Source organism: Sciurus vulgaris, assembly GCF_902686455.1.
Source record: "Sciurus vulgaris genome assembly, chromosome: 5".
Classification (NCBI taxonomy): domain Eukaryota; kingdom Metazoa; phylum Chordata; class Mammalia; order Rodentia; family Sciuridae; genus Sciurus; species Sciurus vulgaris.
In genome coordinates, this window is record NC_136465.1 from 14,681,588 (window position 1) to 14,699,906 (window position 18,319).

Here is an 18,319-nt window from a genome sequence, read left to right on the forward strand (position 1 = left end):
CTGGGGACGCGCGCGGCCGGCGGGCCCGGGTCGCTGGGACCGCCGCGTGGGGGGCGCCCGGGGCCCGCGAGCCGGGCGCCAGCCGGAGCCACGCAGCGCGCAGCCGGGCCGGGCCACCGGGCGTCCTGGGGAGCCGATGACCGCCAGCGACCCCGCCTTGGAAAAAGGCCCTTACGGTGAATCGGTTTCCCTTCGACGAGGAGCTAGAGCTTCTGAATTGAGGGTGTGCGCCCAACGTTTTGCGCCCCAGCCTTGCACACAGAGTGGCCCCGCCACCTGTGGCTGTGGCGCGCCGGAGACGTGCGGGTCCTGCCCGATGCGCAAGACCAAGGCCACCCAGTCTCGGAAAGTATGGCAGGAAGAGAAAGAATGTTAAATAGTTCCCTAATCATGTTTTATGTTGATTGCACGTTGGGAAGGTAATGTGTTAGGAATACTGAGTTAAATAATTACACTTGTCGCTTTGTACCCACCCGGCTCCCGGGTACTGGAGATTGAACCCAGGGGGTTCCACTGATCTACATTCCCAGTCCTTTTTATCTTATTTTCCTTTATTTTTTAATACTAGGGATTGAACCTAAAGGTACTCTACCACTGAACTACATGCCCAAACATTTTTTATTTTTTGAAACAAGGGTGTCCCTAAGTTACCAAGTCTGGCCTTGAAATTTTGATCCTCCTGCTCATCCTCCCAAGTAGCTGGGATTACAGGCATAGCAAGTGTTTAAAACTATATGTGGCTCCATTTTGTTTCTACTACTCTAGAGGTCCCAGGGAGGAAGCCACAACTTGTACCCTTCCAAGCCACACTAAGGAAAACAAAAACAAAACAGATGGTGGGTCTCCAGAGTGGGAAGCAGCCCTGGGAAATTGCATCCAGGAATTACATAGGCAGGCCTGGCCAGGTGGCACACATCTGTAATCCCAGTGATTTTGGAGGCTGAGGTAAGAGGATCACAAGTTCCAGGCCTGCCTGGGTAACTTATTGAGACCCTGTCTCAAAATAAAAAATAGGGCTGGGGATGTAGCTCAGTGGTAGAGCACCCCCGTGGGTTCAATCACTAGTGGGGCTGGGGTAGAATTAAACAGGGCCCTCAACAATTAGCAGGGCTTCCTGGGTCTTTGGAGTAGACATTCTAGTTCCAGATAGAGATTCTTCCCAAGATCAGGGCTGTTGTCTGTTTAATATGTAATTCTGTTAATCACTGGTATCATATGAAGAGAGGGGAAGGTATCAGGAGTCCCACTGTGCAGGTGGCACAGTCCAGCGACTCACCAGCCTGAAGCAGGAGGATCCCAACTTCCAAGCCAGACTCAGAAACTTAGCCAGGCCCTCAGCAACTTAGTGAGACCCTGTCTCAAAAACTACTAAGGGCTGGGGAGATAGCTCAGCTGGTAGAGTGCTTGCCTCGCAAAGCACAAGGCCCTGAGTTCGATCCCCAGTACTGCAAAAAATAATAATAATAAGGGCTGGGATGTAGTTCAGTGGCAAGCAACTCTGGGTTCAATCCCCAGTACCCTACCACCACACACACAAGAAGTTCACTAGAGTTGGGCATGGTGGCACACACCTGTAATGCCAGCAACATGGGAGGCTAGGACAGAAGATTAAAAGTTCACCCTGGGAAACTCAGCAAGATCCTGTCTCAAAATTTAAAAATATATTTTAAAAAAGGGTGGGGATGTCGCTCAGTGGCAAAGTGCTCCTGGGCTCAATCCCCAGTACCAAAAAAAAAAAAAAAAAAAAAAAAAAAAAAAAAAAAATCCCACTGGAGAGGAGAGAGTAGCTCCTCCCAGAATTGTAGAGCCTAGAGCTTTAGGGTCTTGGCTTTTTTTTTCCCCTGCAGGCCCTGGCCAGCCTTTGGGGCTCTGTTCCTCAGGGAGATAGAGGCCCAGGAGACCAAGGCCTGCCCCAGGTGACTGTGTGTGTGAAATGGAAGCTGCAGTACAACTGAGTCACCATAGGGCAAAATAGATATTTTCAGAGTTCAGCTGTAGATAGGCTCCCGCATGAGGACCCCTATGGGAAATGTGGACTGTTAGGCCACGATGTGTCAGAACGAGGGAAGAAAGGGCTGTTTTATGTGTGGGGAGGCACTTAGGGAAAAACCCCAGGAAGTTGAGACCTGAGTTCCAGTCCAGTTGCTGCCCTTTCGTGGGTCCACTTCCTCACAGATGAAGGATGCTGGCTGGATGGAATCGGCCGTTCTCCCTTTCCTGTGGTTCCAGGAACTCCAGGGAATAACGCAAGTGCCCAGGGAGCCCATAACCTTTCATTTGACTTTAAAAAGTGCTACTTTAAAAACTCCAGTGAAAGACGAAGGTGTTAGACACCACTTAGCTCTGTAGCCAGGTTAGCTCATTTGGGGGGTGGGGGGGGGTACCTCTCCTATCAATTTGAATGGAGAGTCCAGGCCCCTGCAGGGCCATCTGCTTTAAATGAGAAGCACCAAGTCCAGATGCAAGGAGAGGGCCAGGGTGGCTGCCTCTCCATGGGAAGAGTTGAAGGAATCCACTCACACGGTTTTAAATCACAATTCTGTGGCTGAATCAGGATTCCCTCAATACTGTGCCACCAAACACAATAATAAATTAGATGCCACATTTGACAGAAGTGCAACTGTCATAGAGAACCCTCGACTTGACATTTTTCATCAGACAGCTTCTTTGTTCTTAGTTAATTTCATAATTAACTATGAAATTCAACTTACGCTAATTACTTATAGTAAGATCTTTGCTTATATATATTTTGTTTTAGTTGTAGGTAGACACAATACCTACAACTATTTTATTTTATTTTTATTTATTTTATTTTTATGTGGTGCTGAGGTTTGAACCCAGGGCCTTACTCATGCTAGGCAAGCACTCGACCACTGAGCCACAACCCCAGCCCTGTAAGATCTTTAAAAAAAAAAAAAAAAAAAAGCTTTGCTATTAAAAAGTTTTGGAAACCACTGGACTAATCTCCTGGTTTTACATCTGTGTGACTGCGGGGTTGGAGGAGGCATGGACTCTCCCTAAGGCTTTGCTTTAGAGACCGAGCCCCACACTGAGCAGCTCTAAATTACCAGGCCCTTAAAAGCCTTTGGGATGGGATTGGGATATAGCTCAGTTGGTAGAGTGCTTGCCTTACGAGCACATAGGCCCTGGGTTCAATCCCCAGCACCGCAAAAAAAAATCCCTTTGGGATGTAGTATCAGATCTGGCTGGCAGCAAATATTCCCCCATTAACTCTGATCACACACTGTCTCTGGCAACCTTGGGTGTGCAATGACCTTGACATTTTCCCCAATAACCTGGGAGCTCTATGTGGACAGAGGCTGTGCTGGCCTGGTCACTGCTGTGTCCCTAATGCCCAGCATGGGGCAAGCCTGTGCACATTCAGTGGATGCTGGTGGCGAGCACACACACGTGGAGCCTGCTTCTCTGTCCCTGCACCCCCTTGCCTGCCCTGTGCTGCTGCTCAGTTGAAAATAATTGTTCAGATTTGAGTGATTCTTATCTACTTTGCTTTTGCTTTAGCCAAAGGGTCTAGAAACTCCTCTGGGGGCCTTGGATCAAGCCCCAGCTCCTGTCTTAGGTGTGTGACTTGCGACATCTCTCCAACTGTCCTTCCCCACACTGATGTCCCAGTCAGGCAAGGCTGGTCCTGACCCCCTTCATCGTGCACACCTGAAGCCTTCCTTCTGATGTTCTGACCAAATCTGACCCCTCAGCCACGCTGTCCCACGTCTGTCCTCCTTGGGAGGCCTTGCCGCATCGACCAAGACCAATCACGGCCTCCTCCCGTGGCCTCGCCGTCCCTTGCTCCCTCCTGTTTGTCCTGACTCCCCACACCTGCACACGCACACACCCACACCGGCACCCATCCCTGTGTGTTTGGCTTCCCCACTGAATAGCGATCACCATGGGCCCAGGAGAGGTGCAATCAGGTCCAATGCTGATGAGCCTGACCACCAAGGTGACCACTCAGGGCCCTGGTGGAAGACAGAGGCAGTCATCTCAGGCTTCCTCTCAGGTTCCCTCCAGTCCTAAACACCAAGGCTTCTGTCTCCCACCTGCAACCTCTCTGCCACCATCACCGGCCCCCAAAGGAGAGGAGACAGATGCCTACACCAGCCCCTGATCCTGGGGCCCAGGGCTAGGCAGGGGCATGTGGGCACCATCTTTCCACACACTCCAATTGTGTGTGCTGCGCGTGAGCCCTCACTCCCATGGCTTCCCTTAGCCCGATGTCACCTGTCCCTCTCACCCAGGGCTGGTGGCTCACAGAGAACAAATAGATTTAGGGACCCAATGCAACCTTTTAATTCCAAGCAGAGTCTCCTCTCCCAGCATGATCACACACACGTGGAAAGGGAATGCCAGGGTCTGGGCAGGAACAAAACCCAGGCCTGGGCAAAAATATATATATAATTATATACACGTACGTGTCTGGAGAGGAGGAAAGCTGGGCTGCGACTGGGCAGGGCGGGGCGTCAGGTGAGGAAAGCAGCAGGGGTGCCCCAATAAATTACATTCTGTAGAGAGCGTAGTGGAGGATGCACAGGGATGGGTGGGACCTGGGAGCCAGGACTCTCAGAGACGTCCCAAGCTTAGCCTCTTGATCCCATCCACGGTAGGCTCAAGGCCGGGCTCCGCCGGTCCCCGGGCAAGTGCTAGAAGGCCCCCTGGCTGGCTCTGCCTGGACGCTGGTGGCAGGCTAGGCATTGTATAGGCGGCATCTCCACTCTAAGCCGAGGCTTCCGGGGAAGCCATGGGGCTGGAGGAGGAGGCTTCAAAGCTTGGGGGTCACAAGTAGAAGATAGGGCAAGCTGGAGGGCAGGGAGACCACCCTGCTGGACGCCCAGCTGGAGCCTGCTCCTGCCAGTCAGCGAAGCAGGAAGCCCAGGTGCAGGGAGTTGTCAGAAGGGAATGGAGTGCTTGGGCAGGTGGACACAGGGCCCCCGAGCTGTCTGGACCTGGCCTCATCCCACCACCTGTGCAGGACAGATGACCGGTCTCACCACTTAGTACCCCATTCATTTCTCCTCACCCAATTCTGGGGACTTTCATGTGGGGGTGACAGGCAGGGAGAGGGTGCAAACATTAACTCTCTGTGTGCTGGAGACCAGGCTGGGTTTGGCTGGGCAGTGTGGACCAGGGACAGAAGGAGGCCCCGGCCCATTGTGGGGAAGGAAGTCCATGCCTCATGGCTCTGGGACTGCAGAGGCCGGGCACTCTCTCGCCCTGAGGAATGGAGCCCTCTCTGCTTCTGCCCTGCCTCCCACTGCTCCTAGCCCACCAGGGGAAGAGGACACTTCGGGGTCAAGTGGCCCCAGCTCCAGAGCCCTGAAGCAGCACAGGAGAGGGGCTGGTCGTGGAGACGGTGGGCAGGCAGTCAAAAGAGGGAGGCCTTCTTCTTGAGCTCATTGCGCTTCCACAGGGCCAGCTTGCTGAACTCTTCAGGAGACATGGCGAAGACCCTGGAGAAGTCCTCGGCGGACAGATGCCGCTGTGAGGGGACGCACAGGCGGCTCAGGGTGAGGACTGTGCCGAGTGACTAGGCGCACTGATGGAGGCCCAGGTCTCCCCCCCACCAGACAGGAGCCCCATGGAAGCCCGGCGCCCCCAGTGCCTCTTCCCCGCATACCTCAAGCCGCATCCGATCCACGCCCGGGGGCAGCTTGGTTCGCCCCTTGTTGGTCACTACCAGCATTTCATACGGATAGATCTGAGGGGGCAGGGAGGCCATCTCAGGCTCAGGGAGTCTCCTGTCCACATCACCCGTCTCCTCCCCAGGCCCCTTGTCCACCTGCAGAGGCCACTGGGTCCATGCCATCTTGCCATCCATCTCCCGAGGTTCCCCTGCTGCCACCCATGACCGTCTCCAGGAGGACCCCGAGCGCATTCGACTTGCTGGCTTCACCCCCCACTGCCCACCCCGCTGTGGCGGTCAGGTCCCCTGCCCTCACCTTCTGCTCCAGCACACAGGGCAGGGAGTTCCCCCGGTCCATCCTCCCCCTCTGGCCCTCTCCGTTCTGGGGAGACCAAAGCCGCAGTGAGCCAGAGCGGGGCAGGGAGACCGTCCCAGCCTTACCCTGGGGCTCGGCAGTCTTCACCAGGCCCCTCGGCGGCCCCACACCCAAACTTCCCCAGCGCTGCCGGTTGCCTGGCCCTGCCTTCCGGTGCTCCACCTGTTCCCCTCCAGGGGCACTCACCTGCAGGCCTGCGGGAGACAAGGGTCATTGTTCAGAGGCGACCCCAGGGAGGGCAGGCCTCCACACCCGGCAGCTCAGCAGCGCCATCTCACACAGACCCCCACCCACAGGCTGCCGGGACCCTGGGCTGCCCTTCCCCTCTCTCCAGCCTGCTTCGCACCTGGGCTTCCAGCCTCACTTCCTGATGGGCTGAAGTCTGTGGACTGTAGCTAGGAAAGGACACAAAGGGGTCAGAGGAAGCTGGGGACACTCCTCACTGAGCGCCTCCCTGTTCCCCGGTGCTCAGGCCCCCAGGCGTGCTCTGCGAGCAGCTCTCCCATGCAGCCCGCCATGCAGAGGCCTTACCCGGCTCAGGGTGGTCCTGCCGTAGGAGGGGAGAGAAGATGACTTAGATGTTCCTGGATGCAAGGCTGGAAGAGAGCAAGCGGCTCAGTGCCTCGGACCTGACAGTCCTGCTGCAGAGGGACGCCCCTCTGGACTTCCCCTGCCAGAAGTTGCTTGGTGGGCAGAGAAGGGGGAGTTGAGGGGAACAGGGTAGGCTTTGGCTGGCTCCCAGCTCCCGCCCATTAACTTCAGCAAGCAACACAGTGCCGGGGCTTCTGATCTACCCAGACTGCCTTTTCCCGCGTCTAAGAACACACCAAATACACAATCAGACCAAAAGTCTGAGTGTGAAAATCCTGAGCCTAAGCGGAGGCTCACCATCTGAATCAGGCTTCTGGGATAGACAGATAGATCCAAAGTCTAATCGAAATAATGGAATAATTATAACCATTTAACACTGTTAGCAATTAAAAAAAATTATTTTGTGGTACTGGAGATTGAATCCAGGATTGCTCCACACTGAGCTACAATCCCAAACATATTTGTTGTTTATTGAGACAGGGTCTTGCTAAGGTACTGAGGTTGGCCTTGAACTTATGATCCTCCTGCCTCAGCCTCCAGGGCTAGAATTATAGGCATATGCCACCACACCCAGCCAGCCATCAAACTTTGAACATCTGCCATTATAACACAGAAGCCATCACCATTTGGGCAGAGTCCGCTGGTCATGGTCACGCCAGCAGCCAGCCTACTTCACATTTCCGTCACTGGATGTCCCTGGCAATTTGCACATTTCATTAGACCTCTAAACCAAGCACTGCAGATTACAGTTCTAGAAAATTTGTTTTCAGTAATGTGCTCCCCTAGAAAGAACTTCATAACTAAAATTCTTAGCTTGAACAGATCTCAAAACTCATTCACTGGGGTTGGGGAGACAGCTCAGTCAGTAGAGTGCTTGCCTTGTAAGCACAAGGCGGTGGGTTCGATCCCCAGCATCCAAAAAATAAAAATAAAAAAAATAAATAAAAAATAAATAAATAAACCTCGTTCACTGGACTGGGAGTATAGCTCAGTCTCCAAGTACTAGAAATCGCTGCTGTTTTTTGTTTGGTTTGGTTGGTCTTGGTACTAGGGATGGAACCCAGGGGCACTTCACCACTGAGCCACATTCCCAGCCCTTTTTATTTTTTATGTGGAGGCTGGGTCTAGCTAAGTTGCTTAGGTTCTCACTAAACTGCTGAGGCTGGCCTTGAACCTGCAATCCTCCTGCCTCGGCCTCCCGCGTCAGCTGGGGATTACAGACATTCACCACTGCAGGCTCTATACGGTTTATAGACTATATATTCTGCACATGGTGTGTATACAGGCTCTATAGGAGTTGTTTTGACAAATATTTTTGCTTAAATTTGTTTAGCCTCGGCGTGGCACAGGAGAAGTTGCTGCCGGCAAAAGGCTGAGCCTCCGCCTGGGGGATTCCTGAGACCATGTTTGCGGAGGAGGTAGATTCCTTCAAGAAACAGCCTGAGGATACAGACTGTACATACAGGACCAAAGAAGCTGGGAGAACAGTAGCAACCATAGAAAATCATGGAGCCCAAACTTGCTCAAAAGCAAAACAGGCTGAAAGTTCTAATTCTTGAAATTAAGCAGACTTTGGAAATCCTAAAATACATGCAAAAGAAAAAGCAACACTCGCTGGAGACCAGATTCTTGCTGGCAGGTGACCGGTGCAGGTAAGGACTGTGCGCGGTGGGAATTGTGGAAGAAGACAACCGCGGGCTGTGGGCCACTCAGAAAGTGAACCAGAACCTCTGAGGCCATCGCCAGAGACGCTCAAACTGCAACCAGAGCATCTGTGGGACTGTCGCTGTCCTCAAAACCAACATGGAGAAATCTCAGCGGCCTCCCTCTGGACTCGGACGCTGGGTTTCCCACTACAGGAATCATCTATTTTTCTGTATTTGCATAGAAATTCCTCCTCATTAAATCCATGGCTGTTAGCACCATCCAGCAAATATTCTTTACAGACGATTCAGCTGGTTTCTAGTAAATTGAAGACGACCAAATGAGGACGGGGATTTGTATTGTTCAAAGGAGAGAAGAATGACTCTTCTTTTCTTCAACAAGATGGGACACTGAGGGCTGGGGATATAGCTCAGTTGGTTGAGTGCTTGCCTTGCAAGCACAAGGCCCTGGGTTCAAATCCCCAGTACCACAAAAAAAAAAAAAAAAAAAAAAAAAATGGGACACTGACAGATTCTCAGAGTGGCCAAATTTCTATCAGGCTGCAGAACCCTCTCCTAGGACCGTGGGTACATTTTTTCTCTCTATCTCTTTCTTTTTTGTACCAGGGATTGAACCCAGGGACACACAACCACTGAGCCATGTCCCCAGCCCTTTTTTGTATTTCATTTAGAGACAGGGTCTCACTGAGTTGCTTAGGGCATCACTAAATTGATGAGGCTGGCTTTGAACTCAATCCTCCTGCCTCAGCCTCCCAAGCTGCTGGGAATACAGTCATGTGCCACCACCCACATCTGGTCAGTCCATTTCTTGTAAAATCCAGGGCTATCAAAGAATCCTGCTTAGCCAGTTTAGCAAGAACACCAGCTTCCCCAATATCCTCCATTTCTGACCTCTGCTACCCCTGGTTGATGTTCTGTCTCCAGTAAAAATACTGTGTGGTCCTTTTAGCCAGAATACCCTCAACCCTGATGTTTCTTGTTAGTCATTTTCTAGCCACCGCCCCCCCCCCCCCCCCCCCCCCGCAACACACACCATGCTCCTTGGCTGTAAATTCCCACGTGCTCACATTGCATTTGGAGTTGAACCCAGTCTCTCGACTCCACTCCGAGATCCCTTTGCAAAAGTCCTGATACCTATTGTAAGGGTCTGAGTAAAGTATCTTCCCACGCTTAAAAAATAAATAAATACATACATACACATGCATAAATTAGTTCAACCTCAGTAGATTCAAAACTGTAAGGAAAAACGTTTATTTAGTTTTGCTACTAGGGATTGAACCCAGGCGCACTCTACTACTGAGCTACGTCCCCAGGTCTTTTTATTTTTTATTTTGAGACAGGGTCTCCCTAAGTTGCCAAGGTTGTCCTTGACTTGCGATCCTCCTGCCTCAGCCTTCTGAGATGATGGCATTACAGACCTCACCACCATGCCCAGTGGAAACCTAAGGGTTCTTTTCAGACAGGTTTAGCATCCCTAATCTGAAAATTTGAAATTCTCCAAAATTTTGCTGACATCACTCACACTCATGAAGTTTTGGATTTCAGAGCATCATGTCTGATTTTGGATATGAGGATTAGGAGTGTTGTTCAACTAGTCTATACAAATACTCCAAAATCTGAAGTGGGGTGGATCTCCAAAATCTGAAACACTTCTGGTCCCAAGCATTTAAGATAAGAGATACTCAACGGTACGGAAAATCATCAGCCTTTGCAATCACCATTCATGACTGAAGCCCTGGACACGCTTGTGATAAGTACACATTTATACTGCAACCAACTGATGCAATCGCAGCCCGCCAAGCACAGAGGCAGATTTTTCACTCCAAATCACTTCTAGATGCTTACTGATGTTTTTTGCTTGTTTGTTGTTTGTTTGTTTGGTACAGGGAATCTAACTCAGGGGTGCTCTACCATGCATCTACACCCCCAGTCCTTTTAACTTTTTTTTATTTTGAGACACCAGGTTGCTTAGGGCCTCCCTAAATTGCTGAAACTGGCCTCAAAATTGTGATCCTCCTGTCTCAGCCCCCTGAGTAGCTGGGATTACAGTCATGGGCCACTGTGCTGGGCTCCTTACTTATGTTTGAAACCGACAGCTCCAAGGCTACCATTAGCTGGAAAGACAAGCCTGTTGTGATTCTGAACTGTTAAGGCTGATCAGATACAACAGTAACCTGCACAACCCCATGACCATGGATCATGCACGAATCCATGCCAAAAGTGATATTCGGGTAGCAAATGGCTATTCAACCTTACAAAGCCCAAACGCAAGTTACAAAGCTCATTTTTGGCTGAGAAGAACCTGGTAGAACACTGAGGGTGAATCCAACCTGACGCATCCTTCTATCTACCCCATTCTCCAGTCCTCAACTACTGAGGGCATGTATTTAAGATGCCTACGTAACTTCCCACCCACCCTGAACTGGCACCCTGGGCACTCTTGACATCTTAGCCACAATAGGTCCTTCAATTCCCAGTCCCAGGGGCTTGCTTCTCCCTCTGTTATCAGAAAACCTGCCAGGTGTGGAGGCAACACCTGTAATCCCAGCAACTGAGGAGGCTGAGGCAGGAGGATTGCAAGTCCGAGACCAGCTGCAGCAACTGAGTGAAGCCCTGAGCAACTTAGCAAGACCCTGTCTTGAAATTTAAATAAAAAAAGGGCTGAGAATGTGGCTCAGTGGTAAGACACCCCTGGTTAAATCCCTGGTACCAAAAAACAAAAAAACCCAAACAAACAAAAGGGCCACACTGCAGAGCCTGTTATCAGCCACCAGTGCTGTCCTCCAAGCTGTCAGAGACCCCACTTGGTGGCTGCAGCCACCCTTGTTTGTAGCTCCCGCTCAGTCTCACCCCACCCCACTGGCCCATCAGTCTCCTAGAGAACTCTGGTGTCTTATCTCAGCCTTCTCAGCTTCTCCCTGTGGTCAGGTGTCTCTGCGGCAGTGAGCTGGCCCCTCAGCATCTGCCTTAAACACACTAATCTGCAATCAACCCTCCTGCCGCCAGCCATGGAGGAAGAGCCCCGCCTGTGGATCAGCACAGTAAACCAGGCACAGTGGTGCACATGGGCTCGGGAGGCTGAGGCAGGAGGACTGTGAGTTCAAAGCCAGCCTCAGCAACTTAGGAGGCCCTAAGCAACTCAGTGAGACCCTGGCTCTAAGTAGAAGACTAAAAGGGCTGGGGATGTGGCTCAGTGGTCAAGCACCCCTGTGTTCAGTCCCCAGTACCACCCCCCTGCCCAAACAAAAAAGCTATAAGGTAAATCCCGCACCATCCCGACCCCTCACCTCACACAGAAGCACAGCAGGCAACTCAGCGCCTAAGCTGGCCTGTCCCCACAGCCGTCCTCACCCCTCAAAGGAGGGGCCTCCAGGTCAGCCTCCCACATTCTGAGGCGCCACGTCCTTCCCACAGGCCTCTCAACCAGCCCTCCCCGGTCCTGGCTGACGGGTCCTCCAGGGCGCCCTGGCCTTCCCGTCTCTACCCACGTCTCTTCTCACCCCTTCCACCACATCCGCCCTGAAGGCGATCGCTCCCAACGCAGCCCAACGCAGCAGAGCTCGGCCCTCCGGGCATTTCAACCCCACCCGCCTGGAACCAGGCCCTGCGCTCCCTGGAAACCCGCCTCTGCCATCTCAGTGCCGAGGCTGACACCCAGCACCCAAGACGAGACCCCCAGCTCCTCGCTCCCCACAGCCACGGGGTTCCATGCAGCGCACTCGACCTCCTAGGTTCTCCTCAGATCCCTCCCCTCCCTCCTGGGCCCCTGAAGATCCGTGGCTGGGTGGACACAGTCCGAGGGTGTCCCCCAAGGCTGTGGTGCAATTTAATCCTCACTGTGAGGTGCTACCCGATGAAGACTTAACCCAGCTACGGTGTTCAGAGGTGGCACCTTTGTAGAGTGATTAGGATTAGATACGTCATCAGGATAGAACCCCCACGATTGAATCCTGATGGTTTTATAAGAAGAGGGGGAGAGACCAGACAGACATACAGATGCACACTTGCTCGCCCAGTCTCTTGTCATGTGAACCCTATGCCACCTCAGGACTCTGCAAGCAAGAAGAGTCTCCAGATGTGAGTCCCTGAACCTCTACAACTGTGAGCTTAATGAACCTTTTTTTTTATTAATAAAGTTAGCTACCTCAAGTCTTTTGCCACAGTGAAGGAAAGCTGACTAACGTGATCAGATGACTGGAGAGTGTGGCAGATCATTTCCAAAGACGGCTGGTACCGTCAATGCCCATCCTGCTTACCTTCTGCAACATGACCCTACAGTTCCTTGCATCAAGAGGCAGAGCCTCTCTCCCTCCTGGTGTCTAGGCTGCCTTGTGACCTGCTTTGGCCAACAGAAGTGATGCAGTGTGGCTTCTAGGTCTAGGTTTTGCAAGGCCTGCCAAATCATTTTGGGGTTCTCAGGTCTCTCTCCCTGTGGTCATATGCTCTAGGGAAGTCCAGGCAAACTTTAAGTCACCAAAAGCCTGGCACTCAAAGCCCCAGAACGCCAGTCTCTCTGGCCTCACTGCATGGTACTCTGCTCTGTAATCCTGGCTCTCGGCAGTTCTCTGAGCAGGGCAGGATATGGCTCGTTCCCTGCCTTTGCCCCCACGCTGTTCCCAATGTCTGCAAAGACAGACTGTCTTTCTCACTAATTTGTCTGGCTCATTTTATCTCACCCTTTAAGACTCAGGTTAGCCACCCAGGCCCTGTCACTGTCCTCGCACCCTCTGTCTCCACACCTGCCACATGTACCACACTCCACTTTCCGTATCAGCGCCCCACTGACCACAGGCTTCTGGAGGATGAGACTCTTTTTCACTTTGATCTCCCCAGTACGGAGGGCGTGGCAGACCTTGGGCTAGTGTTGGTTCAGTTCACACAACCCGCTGACCCACACCTTCCACGTCTAACAACGCAGCGGACACTTGCAGTGCAGCCCTGAGGCTGGCCGGGTGATTCTAGGCCCCTCCACGGCACTCACAGGTATGGAAGGGCGTCCGGTCGGGCAGGGAGCGGGTTTTCCTCCGGATAGGCAGTGATTTTTCCATCTCTTCTTTCAAGATCAGCTTTCCCAAGTTGGAAGTGACCTGGAGAAGGAAGGAGGAAGACGGGCTGAGACACAGATCCCGGTTTCTCACCTCCTTAAGGCCAGAGTTGGGAACTGCAGGAAGGAGGAGGGGTGGTTTTCCCAGGTGGCTGGCTTGTGCCCCGGGGGCCCAGAGAGTCCCCCGTTCTTATCCGACCTACAGCCACCTTGGGTTCTTCAAAGAACTCAGCCGATCTCTACCGCGCTGACCTCTGTCCCAGGCTGCCCCAGCCGGAGCACAAGCCCTGGGGAAGGTGGCCTCTCCATGACTCCCACCCCCCAGGAGCCGAGAGTCCAGGAGTCCCTTCCAAAGCAGCACCTGGAATCCTGGGAAGAAGAGGGTTTCTTGCTTGTTTAACAAGGACGCTCTCCTGGCATGATCGCTTGGGGCCAGTTATGGGACAGCACGTGTGTCCCCCAGATGACAAAGCGGGGCCTGAGACGCTACCTTACTGAGCTCTTCTTTCTGACGCTCCCTGAGCGCCTTCATCTCCTCTCCCGAGTCATCGTCTTCCTCCTCCTCCTCTTCCTCTGCCCCCCTGCGGGATGCCTTCCGCTTCCTCCATTCTGTCTCTAGAGGACAAGAGGTAGCACGGCCCACCAGCCACGGCGTCTCGGGATGGGCTCTGCACAGGGCACTCGCCCCCCCATGAGCTACAGATTCTTCTTTATTTTTATTTAAATATTTTTTTAATTTAAGAAAAAATTTTTTTTTGAGATGGGAGTCTTGCCACTTGTCCAGATTGATTTCAAACTCACGCGCTTAAGTAATCCTCCCTCCTCGGGCCCCTGAGTACTGGGATATAGCATGTACCATCAAGTCTGGAACTACAAGTCTTTAAAAAAAAATAAAATAAAGGGGCTGGGGAGGGACTCAGTGGTAGAGCGCTTGTCTATATGCATGAGGCCTTGGGTTCAGTCCCCAGGACAACAATAAATAAAAATTAATAAATAAACAAAATAAGTAAGTAGGGGCTGGGGGTGCTGCTCTGTGGTAGAGCATGTGCTTAGCATGCACAAAATCCTGGATTCCATCCCCAGCACCAAAAATAATAACAATTTAAAAAAATAAAAATAAAGCTGGGCACAGCGGTACATGCCTGTAATCTCAGCAACTTGGGAGGCTGAGGCAGGAGGATCACAAGTTTGAGGTCAGCCTCAGCAACTTAGTGAGACCCTGTCTCAAAATAAAAATACATTAAAAATGGCTGAGTGGTAGGGCACGCCTAGGTTCAATCCCTAGTACAAAAAAACCAGAGTAACATTTCCTCTCCTCACTGTGAAGCTAAGCAGAAAAGAGACACATGGGGCCAGTTGTGGTGGCTCATGCCTGTAATTCCAGCAGCTTGGGAGGCTGAGGCAGGAGGATTGTGAGTTCAAAGAAAGCCTCAGCAACTTAGCAAGGACATAAGCAAGTTAGCAAGATCCTGTCTCTAAATAAAATATAAAAAGGTCTGAGGGTGTGGCTCAGTGGTTAAGTGCCCCTGGGCTCAATCCCTGGTATGGAAGAAAAGAGACGCATGACTTAAATTCCCTGGAACCAAGACCTCTGTTTCTGTTTCTCTCCCCCAGAGCTCCTATCCCAGGGCCTGGGACACAGCAGAAGTTTAAGACATGTGTCTCGAGTGACCAGATAAATGAAGGAACCAGGGAGAAGGAACAACTAACAGGCTGCTCCCACAGGGGAGCAGGGACAGGTGCTCAGTGGGCTGGGGACAGCTCATGTAGGTCTAAAAGCCACTGGGCGTGGGGTGGGGTGGAAGTGGATTCATGGGGCTTCAACAGGGGCCAAGGAGTAGAGAGGAGGGGTCCCTGCCTCCCCTCTCCCCAGCTTTTCCTACCCACGACAGCCAGCGACGGTGGGCATGGCCAGTAGTCAGTCTCAATCTTGGCCGGCTGGTTGGGGTCAGGGGGCTGGGCTGCGGGAAACTTGGAGGACTCGATGATGTCCTCGATGAGGTGCTTGCTCTGAGGGCTGCCTCCCGTGGACTCTGCAGGCGGAGGCCAGAGTTGGCACACACATCGCCCCACCTGGCCCCGCTCCCTCCCTTCCCCTCACACCTGTTTGCTCCTGGATGCAGAAGCAAAAAGACAGCAAAGCGCCAGGGTCAACATCACATGCAGTCACCAATGGTTATTATCCCATCCCCTGCCAGCCAGCCCTCAGCACGCCACGACCCCCCAGCCTGCGGCAAGAAGGGGGAACCTGGGAAGTTAGGGGAACCTCACCTCTCTGCTTGTAGATGGGTGGTTTCTTGTAGATGTTGGAGTCTGGGCGGGTGGTCTCTGTGACAGGGAACAAGAGCAGATGAGAAGGGAGATATGTGGGTCGCAGAAAATGCTGGAGACGGAGACAAATGGAAAGGGACAAATGGAATAGGACCAAGGGCCAAGACAGAACTAGAGGGCCTGGCACTGACCCCCAGGGGTCAGGGAGGAGGGAGAACAAGACAGGCCCACTGGCACTGGCAGCTCTGCCTGGGTCCTGATGTCTGGGGGTCTGGCCACAGCAGTGGTGGCTCATAGGCCCAGGAGCAGGGGGCTGTGAGTAAGGGGTTGGGGTCCTGAAGTAGAAAGAAGTCACAGGGCAAGGTTAGCCATGCAGGCAACCAGGCCTACCAGGATGGTGGAAGTGGGGCAGGCTGGTGCGGGGGGTTCCTGTGGTTCTCGGGGCTGAAGCCTGAGAGATGATTCCAGGGGTCCGGCTCTCTGCCCACACCTGCAGAACAGAAGTATGCAGCTTCCAGGTCCCCCACGTCACCCCTCTGGCCACAGGTACACCATTTCGCCTCTCACCCTTCACTGTCTTCCTACCCAGGCAGCCTATGTCCCAGCCCCAGAGCAACACTGTGGCAGAGGAAGGGCATTCAAGGACTCCATCTGCCCAGGGAGAGTGTTAAATGAGTCCTGGGTCAGACACACAGATGGGCACAGAGTTGGCCAGTGACTGGCTGGGATCTGCTGAGTCTGTCATCCCCTGTACTCTGCAGAGCTCAGTCTGGATCCTAGGGGGAGGGGAGTTGGGGGCCCCATCAGAACAGGGCTGGGCAGGTTTCAGGGTGGGACAGACTCACCTCTGGGGATGGTGGGGGGGATGTGGATTTGGGCGACAGAGAGCGCTGTGAATGGAGAGGGGGCGGGTCAGAGTCACAAGGGTGGGATTCAACCCTCATCCCTGGAACCTCGCAGGGGCCACTTCCCCCTCCACCCAATTCCACACACTTCCCTAGCCATTCTCTTCTCTCTGGGATCTTTGCCAACTCCCAGTGCTGGCCTTCCATCCTTCTTCTTCCTGGTATTCTCAGGACGGAGTCCTGAGTCTTTCCATATTAAGCAGGAAGCAGCCTGCCATCTTGGAGCAGTGTGCTGGATGCTCTGAGGGCCAACTGCCAACTAGCTAAGGCCCTGTCCTCAGAGACTAACAAGGAATGGCAGGGACACTGCCATCAAGCAGCCAGGGAAGAAGTCTGCTTTCTGGCCAGGTATTTAAGTCCCTCCACCGTCTGTCCCCAGCTCACTGCTCAGCCATGATCCTGTCCCTTTCTTAAATACAAATGACAAAATACCTGCCTGTGCACTGCTTCAGGCACCTAGTGGGGTAGACAGGCAGAGCTGTCACCTTTGTTACAGGAGAGGAAACAGAGGCCGCAACGTCATAATGGACCTGAGCTAGGACTTCCAGCCCCCAAGTTCAGCGCTAAGCTCTTTCTATACATCTTGTCCTGCTACCTACTCTACCCTTTCCCCACGCAACCCCACTCTATGCCACTACCATTCAAAGGTGGCTTCCCCAGCTCTCTACATGTGGCCCCACCCTAACCTTGAGCTCTGCTGCCTGCTCTCTGCAAATGCCAGTCCGTCAATTCCCTGATTCCCACCTGATTCCCACGCACGGTCCCTTTTTCCTTGGGTGGAGGTTGGCTTCTGGGAGAGACGGCACAGAGGGATCCCAGTCACCCTCCAGTAGGCTGGGGAGCCAGTCCCTAACCCCACTCACCTCCCGGCTTCTGGGCAGCTCCACATGATCGAGGAGGGAATAGGTAAAGTGGGGCTCGTAGATCATGAGGTCCGGCCTCTCGATGTCCAGGATGGCCTTGTCTTTGGGGATGGCAGCCAGGTCCTTGTAGCCCAGCACCTGGTTATCCATCTTGGCCTGAGGGGAAATGGGGCAAATGAAACAGATGTGCTGAAACCCTTTCCTAGGACACTGCCCTTGCTGGCTGGGCTTAGTTTGTTGCCAAGAAAGTGGGCAGCCATTTTAGATGTCCACTCTCACAAGTTGATAGCTCATTGTCTTAAGTTTAAGGATTTAGATGGCTTAAAAAGCACCATAGTCCTTTGACTAGCACTTTGAAGGCACCAAGGCTAGACCGGGCCGGGGCGGTGGGGACCGTCCCTGCTCCGGCTTCTCTCCACCTGCCAGGCGCCGGCAGGACCAGCAGGGGGGCTCTGAGTGAAGCGGGGTGCCGCCCTCCCTCCTCCCAGCCTGCCTGCGGTGCTGGTGGCGGCCAGGGGTACTCACCACGATGCTGGAGGGAGAGCCGGGCACACTGGAGTCTCGGGAGGAGCTGACGCTCCCAGGGGAGGTAAGAGGTTGCTGGGGAGAGCGAGAAGGCGGCCGAGTGGGCATGTGCGTGGGTGCGAGGGCGGGGGCGCGGGTCTGCCCTAGGCCTCCGGGGACCCGGCGTGCTGCGCGGCGGGCGGCCACCAGGTGGCGCCTTCGACTCCCGAGCTGGCCCTCGCGGGCAGCCGGCCCCCACCCCGACCCCAGCGCCCCCGGCCCGGGGCGGGCGCCGCCCGCGCACCTTCTGCAGCCGTTCCATGCGGCACGGAGCTCGCCACGCCGCTCACTCGCAGAGGCCTGTGCGCGAGTGGAGAGGACGGGGTGTCAGGCGCGGCCCGGCTCCCGCAGCAAGGGCGTCCCCCCGCGCTGTCGCATCCTCATCCCGCGGCGATTCTCCAGG

General features: G+C 53.6%; 1 protein-coding gene across 4 annotated transcripts; it reads right to left on the reverse strand.

Moving 5' to 3' along the window:
* Window positions 1-4,292: 4,292 nt before the first annotated feature.
* Window positions 4,293-18,302, reverse strand: DMTN (dematin actin binding protein). Of its 4 annotated transcripts, XM_079140371.1 has the most exons (14): window positions 18,161-18,302; window positions 17,878-17,952; window positions 17,353-17,508; window positions 16,430-16,474; window positions 15,975-16,074; window positions 15,585-15,641; window positions 15,197-15,346; window positions 13,804-13,928; window positions 13,251-13,356; window positions 6,546-6,610; window positions 6,361-6,409; window positions 5,955-6,208; window positions 5,633-5,713; window positions 4,293-5,494 (listed from the first exon to the last, which is right to left on the reverse strand). In XM_079140371.1, the coding sequence occupies exons 1-14, from the start codon at window positions 18,176-18,178 to the stop codon at window positions 5,381-5,383; spliced, it is 1,395 nt and encodes a 464-aa protein (XP_078996497.1). In that variant the 5' UTR covers window positions 18,179-18,302; the 3' UTR covers window positions 4,293-5,380. The 4 variants fall into 4 exon arrangements, with proteins under 4 accessions (XP_078996497.1, XP_078996498.1, XP_078996499.1 ...); XM_079140372.1 differs by lacking the exon at window positions 16,430-16,474; XM_079140373.1 differs by lacking the exon at window positions 17,878-17,952 and having other exon boundaries at window positions 18,161-18,301.
* Window positions 18,303-18,319: the final 17 nt, after the last annotated feature.